The sequence below is a fragment of the Nannospalax galili genome, unplaced genomic scaffold, assembly GCF_000622305.1.
Source record: "Nannospalax galili isolate Female #2095 unplaced genomic scaffold, S.galili_v1.0 scaffold3670, whole genome shotgun sequence".
Lineage (NCBI taxonomy): Eukaryota > Metazoa > Chordata > Mammalia > Rodentia > Spalacidae > Nannospalax > Nannospalax galili.
This window is the reverse complement of record NW_008328698.1, coordinates 116,133-124,903: the sequence shown is the minus strand read 5'-3', so window position 1 is coordinate 124,903 and position 8,771 is coordinate 116,133. Positions and strand designations below refer to the sequence as shown.

General features: G+C 39.5%; 1 protein-coding gene across 1 annotated transcript in view; it reads right to left on the bottom strand.

Annotated features, from left to right (window-relative positions):
• The window catches only part of LOC103729730 (protein spire homolog 1-like), a gene marked incomplete at its 3' end in the record, with an annotated part of 118,969 nt that overhangs the window by 11,658 nt on the left and 98,540 nt on the right, over positions 1-8,771 (bottom strand). The window contains exon 5 of the mRNA XM_017796741.1: positions 3,338-3,565. Coding sequence (XP_017652230.1) covers positions 3,338-3,565 — 228 coding nt within the window. The remainder of the gene's footprint in view (positions 1-3,337; positions 3,566-8,771) is intronic.

The following is an 8,771-nucleotide window of genomic DNA, read 5'->3' as shown; positions in this document are numbered from 1 at the left end:
AAAGATTTTATTTTATTTTTTAATTATATATATATATATATATATATACATTAAAATGAAAACAAATTTTCTTTAAGGTCCTAAAAATCCCATATTTGCATTATTCCAAATTTGTTTCACACTTCTGGATTTGACAAGATGAAAGCAGTCAAAGCCCTGGTGAGGTGGCTTAGTGGGTAGAGGCGCTTTCTGATCAGGCCTCATAACACGAGTTTGATCTTGAAGCTCATATAAAGGTGGAAATAGAAAACTTACTCCACAGAGGAATCTTCTAATGAGCACATATACACATACAATAATGATGATAATGAAGTTTTTTTTTTTTCAAACAAGAGAAAGCAGTCATTTTCTTTGTCGTCTCTTTCAACAAAGTGAAGCAGTCAAATTACTAATGGAGGTTTTCAACCCACCAGTGAAACCACAAACTTTTATGTGTTTCTTTGTGGTCATGAGTAATGTTTTGTGATATTGAAATTTTTTTCAGCTTTCTTGTCAAATGTCTCAGCAATTTTTCCCCTTTCATTCAGCCAAAAGGACACTCAGAATATGCTATTACAGACACAGGAAATTTTATAGGCAAACTTTGATTGACATGGAAACCAAACAATAAAAGGTGAGGTTATGGTATCATCAAACGAAACTGCTAGTAATGGAATTGGAAAACCTAGAGATTCCCCCCAAAACTACAAAATATGTCTTAAGCAGCCTTTTAACTATTTTTATAGAATTTTAACAGTTATGTTATGAAACTATAATAGCTCAAATTTAATTAAGGTAAAAAGTATCCATTCAAATTACTAAATGCCCAGGAATTTTTGTTTTATACGTCAATATACTTAATGCTGCTGAATAATAATTTTAAGATTTCCATTCCTTGTGTCCCCCATCTTCCAATTCTCTAGTGTAAGACAGCAGTCTGGCTCCTCAGTCATGCTGCTAGTGACAGGGTTGACTTAAGAGACCCACATGGTATATTCCAGTTTCCCTTCACTACACCTGCACTGCACTGCCCCCAGCCCACACGCGCAGTCAAAACCTGCCAACCATTTCCAGTGGTGTAAGCTTGCTTCTTGAGGTAATACATTTTTGTATATTTTTATTGAATTTTTGGGTATTTCATACATAACACCTTACTCATTTTTATGCCCCCTTCCCCATTCCCACCCTCCCATGCCCCGCCCACCAAATTTCACACATTCTGTCATTTATGTTAATGTAATACCTTTTATTCTTCATATTTTACATAAGTGGTCTATTTATTTATCAGTGGTCTTCCACAGAACTAGCAGGTCAATTTTGGTCTGCAGACCTCTAAATATGCTTAGATGTATTTTCCTTCTTAAAAGTTATTTTATTTTTGATTACTCTGTTGTACTGTACATATTAATGGGGTTTGATAAGATATTTCCTCATAGGCAGACAGCCTTCAGTGACCAAATCCAACCTGCTTTTATCTACCTAGGGCCTAACCACCTCTAGTAACCCAATTTACATTCAGGTCCGCTTTGCTTTCCCTGCCCATGAGAGGAAATGCTGTATTTCTCTTTTTGTATCTGGCTTGTTTCACTTTGCATAGTGTCCTTTAGTATCTTTTTTTTTTTTGGTCTTTTTGAGACAGGGTCTCCCTGTAGTCTCAGCTGTCCTGGAACTCACTATGTAGACCAGCCTGGCCTTGAACTCACAGAGATCCACCTGCCTCTGCCTCCCGAGTGCTGGGATTAAAGGCGTGTGCCACCACGCCCGGCTTAGTATCTATTTTTAAAAACAAACTCTAAAGGGGCCCAACATGGATGGGGACCTTGGGCCGGAAGCTCTAACCCTAGCTGAGGATCTACTGGCAAATGAACTCTGAGAGAGGGAGAGTCAGCTTTCGTCACTGGTGTGATGCCTAGTAGGTTGACTAGACTCTAGGGTATGAATCCATGCCTAGGAGCACTTGGGAGGTATGGATTGAAATCAATAGACCTTTAAAAAACAAAAGTTGGGGCTAGAGAGATGGTTCAGCAGTTTAGAACACTGGTTGTTCTTGCAGAAGACCTGGGTTTGAATCCCAGCACCCACATGGCAACTAACAACTGTCCATAACTCCAGTTCCAGGGGATCCGACAACTTCCTCTGTCTTCCATGGGCATTGCACGACATAGGTGCACTTACGTACATGCAGGCAATACACACATACACATAAAATAAAAATAATAAAATATTTCATAAAACAAAAGTTAAATGAATAAATAAATAAGTAAATAAATAGATAATAATGGAGGACAGGAAATCAGGAAGGGAGTTCAACAGGGAAGAACTGGATGGGGAAGAGGTTTAAATATGATCAAAATACATTGTATGACATTCTGGAATCAATAAAAATATGTAAATTTAAAAAATGAAAATAAAAACAAACTCTAACACCTAGAGTATCTAAAATGAATACAAGTTGTGAAATGTTACATGTGTACTGTGGGGACATTGGTTTAAAATGAGGAGGGCTACTGGTATTAGAAGTAAAGAAGCTGGGCATGGTGGCTCACACCTTTAGTCCCAGCACTTGGGAGGCATGGGCAGATGGATCTCTGTGAGATGGAGGCCCATCTGGTCTACACAGAGAGTTCCAGACCAGCTAGGGCTATATGGAAAACCTGCCTTAAAACAAATACAACAAAAAGAAGAAAATATCTTAATTTGTTAAGAATGATAGCTTATCTAGTCTCTTCCCAAGTCCTGAGGGACATTTCTTCTGGGGAAGATGAGGCACCCAGAGTGCACAGCACAACTGAAAAGTGTACTTGCATGGTGTCTCTACATCCTATTGCTGAAAATATTGAAAAACTAAGTGACATACTTAATAAAAATCTAGTAATTATATATAAATAATCTCAAACATAATACCTTGAGGCTAACTTGTCAAGCTTGTCTTAGTTTTCATCTCTATACATTTAGCCTTCAAGTGTGCAGCAAAATTAAACTAGAGAGAAATTTTTCATCTTACCCAATGAACTGGCTTCATTCATTCACATGCAGACTGTACTAGGAAGATCAACAAAACAAAGTGAAACACCAGCTGATATTGGTGGAATTTAGTCTTCATGTAAAGAACTGGCTCACAGTTGTAACTGACTAGGTAAGAAGAAAATACAGTAACCAGCTGACAGCGCGAGGTCCAGCAGGCTGTTGTCAGAGGGGCAATGGTAACCAGCACATTATACACTAGAAGTGGCTAAAAGTTATGATCATTCAGGCTGCACAAAGCCTGGGAACTATTGCCAAATGCCGAGTTACCATGCCATTCTTTTGAACATCACAACTCACAGAGAAACAAACTCTAAGTAAGGTGTGGCTTTACCTTCATGACATCTTGATAGGACCGAATAGCTGAGATGCTCCTCTTGTCCTCATCTTCGTCTTCTGGGTCTGCAGCCTCATATCCCTCATCATTGTTCCCATCAGCCTCAACTGTATTGGCCATTTGATCAATGAGCTGCTCTAGGGGAGGGCTCAGCTCCCTTTCTTCATTCTCTTTCAAACCATAGTCCAATGCTTTATAAATAATAATTCCCAAAGATTCAATAACCTAGAAACATTAAAGAAGGTGGTAAATGGAGGTGACAGAAAATTTTACAACTGTAAGGCAGAAAATATTTAGCATCTTAGACACAAGTGATAACTTGAGAAGTTTCAAAATTTCACCAATCCATGTATTTTCAAAAACCTGGGAGACAGCCATTTTGTGTGATATTTTTCATAACATATCCATAAACCCTATTCATACTTTCTCAGTTTCAATACTAGGTATTAAGATCAGCATTCCCCATTCACTTAAAAATACTAACCAAGTTGGCTTTCTATTTCCAAAAAATATTTTATATCAATGTTTAGAAATTTCATAGATAACCCAAGTATCTGAGACTGAAAATTCAGTTCTAGGGAGCAATTAACTTAAGCTTAAGTAACAACAAATCTATCAATAGATTCAGATCAATAAATAGACTGTTCATGAGGTCTACTCACTGGAAACACATCTCTGTCAGTTGATACAAATAAATAAAAGGTTTTAAATCCACAGCTTGTGATGGAGTGCACAGCTAAGCCTTCCTACCACCTACCTCTGCCAGTACTTCCAGGCAATATGGATCCACCACTACTAAACAGCACTCTGACAACTGCTCCAGACATGGCCAGTACAAGGAATTCTAGATCTTTCCTCAATTCTGCCTTTATTTTTTGTTCAGAAAGATTGTATATATCATCTGTTATTGTTAGAGTATCAATAAGCCCCATAAATTGAACTGGTCCAGACTATAAGAAATGTCTAGTCTATCTGTTGGAGGACTCACTTTTCCAGTCTCACTGGTCAATTACCTGGTGACAGAACCACTCCCAAGACTGCGGGTTCACCTTAAGTTATGCTAAACAGATGGGCAGAATACCCGGTGTGTTAATAAGGTGGTGAATATTTCCTGCCTGGAACTAGCTCAGATGCCTGCAGAATTTCCAGACCAGCCACAATTATGAAGGCCTCCGTAAGTCTGTCTGCTTTCTTCAGGAAAGCGTAATTTCTCCTTTTTTCCTTCATGCCTTTCTTTCTAAACATGCTTTCTCTTCTAAGGCTTTGGGCTGCCCCTAGCATCTTGTATTTCTTCACTTTTTCTCTAACGCCTCCTTCTCCCAGCCATGTGGCTGCAAGCCACATGTCTGACCTCCATGCAGGCTCTAAACCTGCATGGCTCCATGGCTTTCTTTCCTTCTTCCCACTATTCACCTCCTCAAGGCAGCTGCCAAGATTACTGGCCCACCTGCCTTGAGGATTTTTCTCTAAGATTCTAATAAAAGATGTAAAAGCTTCTGTTTGGGTCCATTCTTAAATTATTTCATGAATGAGACTAAGAACCTCTTTCTCCTTGTTTCCTTATTTTATTTTATTTATTTATTTTTGGTCTTTTGGAGACAGGGTCTCCCTATAGCCCCAGCTGTACTGGAAATCACTGTGTAGACCAGGCTGGCCTTGAACTCACAGAGATCCGCCTGCCTCTGCCTCCCAAGTGGTGGGATAAAAGGCATGCACCACTACGCCCAGCTTCATTATTTTATTTTATAATGCCAATAGCTTGACTCATTTCATCTTATTTATTTATTATTATTATTATTATTATTTGATTTTTTTTTTAAAGACAGGGTTTCCCTGTAGCCCCTGCTGGCCTGGAAGTTACTATATAGACCAGGCTGGCCTTGAACTCATAGAGGTCCGCCTGCCTCTGCCTCCTGAGGGCTGGGACAACTGCCACCATGAGTTTAGTTTTTTTTTTTTTTTTTTTTTTTTTTTTTTAAATAATCGTCTCAATGAAGCCAAAGATTTAGAATTAAATACTGACCTTTATTACTAGCCATTTACTCAGGGCAAATTATTTTAGGTGATTTTTCTGCAAAATGGGCACTACTGATATTTACATTTCATGAGATTTTTGTTGATGTTAAATGCACTATGTAAGAAAGTAATGTAAGACCCAAGTTACAATAGGCACTCAATAAATTCTGTCTTTCCTCTCCTTCCCCTCACTCAATTTGAGTTACAATGGGCACTCAATAAATGCTGTCTGTCCTTCCTCTCCTTCCCCTCACCCACTATGAGTTACAATAGGCACTCAATAAATGCTGGTTGTCTTTCCTTTCCTTCCCCTCACTCACATTTGAGTTACAACAGGTACTCAATAAATACTGTCTGTCCTTCCCCTCCTTCTCCTCACTAGTTTCAATGTTTATCTATAGTTACCAACCCCCAACATGCATAAAAAGCTTATTTCCTTTATTCCACTTGTAGAATATCAGTGATGTAATTTTAAAAACAAAACCAGTCAATTCAGTATTTTTTCAAATCCAAGAGTTAGTTTCAAAGAAGAGTTAAATACCATAGCATTAACGCATCAGCCTTTAAAAGCATTTACATATCCACTCAACAAACTACAAAATCTGAACGCTGTGTTACCAGATGAAATAATAGGAACATTGAAAATGAATACAATGTTCTTAACTTCTAGTATTTGAGATGGGGTCTCTTTATAGTCCCAGCATTTCTAGAATTTACTATATAGATCAGGCTAGCCTCTATCTCACAGAGACCCACCTGCCTCTGCCTCCTAAGTGCTGGGATTAAATCCGTGTACTAACATGCTAACTTCTAGTTTTTAAGCAGTGAAATTGGTTTCTAAAACTATTGCTGGAAGCTGGGCCTGGTGGCACACACCTTTAATCCCAGCACTCAGGAGGCAGAGGCAGGTGGATCTCTGTGAGTTCAAGGGCAGCCTGGTCTACATAGTAAGTTCCAGGCCAGCTGGGGCTACAGAGAGACCCTATCTCAAAAAAAGACCAAAAACAAAACAAACAAACAAACAAACAAACAAACAAAAAAGAATATGGCTGGAGCTGGAATTGGTGATGCACACATGGTGCCTGGGGGTCTACATACAGGGTTCCAGGACAGCTGGGACCACATAGTAAAGACCTTGACTCAAAGAAACAAAATACCTTCACCTCCCTCCACTTCTCTGGGCCTGTAGGACACACGGGCCTCTCTCCAACCCACAGGCTTCTCTCTCTGGGGTAAGTCAATTGAGCCTTCCAAGACTTGACTCCCCCAGCCTCACTCACACTCCCATCTCCCCTGTCGGTCTTTCCTCCTAGCCTGGGTCCTGTCCCATTCCTTGTCTCATCGCGCCAGACACCTGAGGGACCACCACACCACTGCCTCCTGATTCTGTGCATTCAGACCAACTCAGTTCCTTCTCAGGTCCCCAGGGGTGCTCTGGACCTGGCCCCTCCCTCACATCCCTCTGCCTTCCACGGTCTGCACAACCTTCCAGCATCTTTTCAGGACTCCAGGTCTGACCTTTCTTCTTCGTGATCCTTTGCATCCAGACCAACCCAGTTCCTCACTGCAGTCACCAGGGGCTCTTGGGGCTGCCTTCCGCCCCCATCTTCCTTTGCATCTCTGGATGGCAGGGCCACCAGCTGCCCTAGACCAGCATCTTTCCTGTGCTCGGCTCCCAGGCCAGTCCAACCCCCAAATTCCTAAGACCAAAATCTATCCTGGAGGGATCCAGACCTTAGGAGAAAGCCTGAGAGCATCTGATCCTCATCTGACTTGGGCCTCTGTGGGAACTCCTCAAGACAAAAGCAATCTGGCCACTCCAATATAAAATCAAAACACAGAACTGTAAGCTTAGAGGAAACAGCCTTTCATGCCCAAAAAGTAAACCACAAAGACACATAAAGTTCACAAAAAGAAACAGACCTAAAATGAAGGCTTGAGTCTCACATAAGAATCAGAAAATACAAATGAAATTCACATGTAAAAGTCACAAATAAAGAATAACAACATGAAAAATGAAAAATAACATGTCCCCACAACATACCAATATTCCAGAGGAGTACAATGAGAATTGCCTAGAGATAATGCAGGACATGGAACTCAAAAGAACAATTATAAACATGATAAAAGAATTCAGTGATTTTAAAGAACACACAAAGAAATCAAAGAACTAAAGAAAGATAGGGATAAACTTCTGAATGAATTCAGAAAAGAGAAATATTGAAGGCTGAAATGAAAAAGGAAGTGAAACACTCAGTGAGCCAATTAGGAAGGACAGGAGAAAGCCTCACCAATAGGATGAATGAAATGGAAAACAGAGTATCAAGACTGGAGGATAAAGTGAACGAACTAGACCACTCAAACAAAGATTATGAAAACCTTAAGAAATCATAAGAATGGAATATGCAGGAATTGTGTGACACCATAAAAAGATCAAACTTATGAATCATAGGCATACAGGAAGGAGAAGAATCCCAAGATCATGGCATGGACCAGATCTTCAACAGAATCATGCAAGAAAATTTCCCAATATTAAACAAAGACATGCCCATACAAATACAAGAAGCATATAGAACACCAATCAGACACGACAGAAAAGAAATTCTCCACAGCACATCATAGTAAAAACACAAAATGTACAAAACAAAGAGACAATACTGAAAGCTGCAAAAGAGAAACAACAAGTCACATATAAAGGAAAACCCATTAGGATTACACCTGACTTTTCAGTGAAAACTACGAAAGCCAGAAGAGCCTGGATCAAAGCATTCCCAGTTTTAAATGACCACAGATGCCAACTGAGAGCTAGAAGAGCCTGGACCAAAGTATTCCCAGTTTTAAATGACCACAGATGCCAAACCAGATTACTATACCCAGCCAAACTGTCTATTACAGTCCAAGGGGAAAGAAAAATCTTCCATGACAAAACTAATGTTGAAGGAATTCATGTCCACAAAACCAGTCCTTCAGTGAGTTCTGGAAGCAATACAAAGAGCTGAAGAAAGGAATGACTATACCAAAGGAGTTGCGAAAAGAACTCCAATGAAGGTATAACTGTGGAAAGGTACACCTATATCAAGAATGTAAAGAGAAATAAAAATGACAGGATGCAATACCCATCTTTCATTAATAATTTTAAATATTAACAGACTGAACTCCCCAGTCAAAAGACACAGACTATTTGAACGAATTAAGAAACAAAATGCATCTTTTTGTTGTCTGCAAGAAACTCATCTCACTTTCAAGGACAGACACTATCTCAAAGTGAAAGGATGGGAAAAAAAAAATATACCGAGCAAACAGCACTAAGAAAAAAGCAGGTGTAGCAATTCTAATATCTGACAAAACAGACTTTAAACTAAAACTAATCAGAAGAGACAAAGGGGGCCTCTTCATTTTGATCAAAAGAATAACG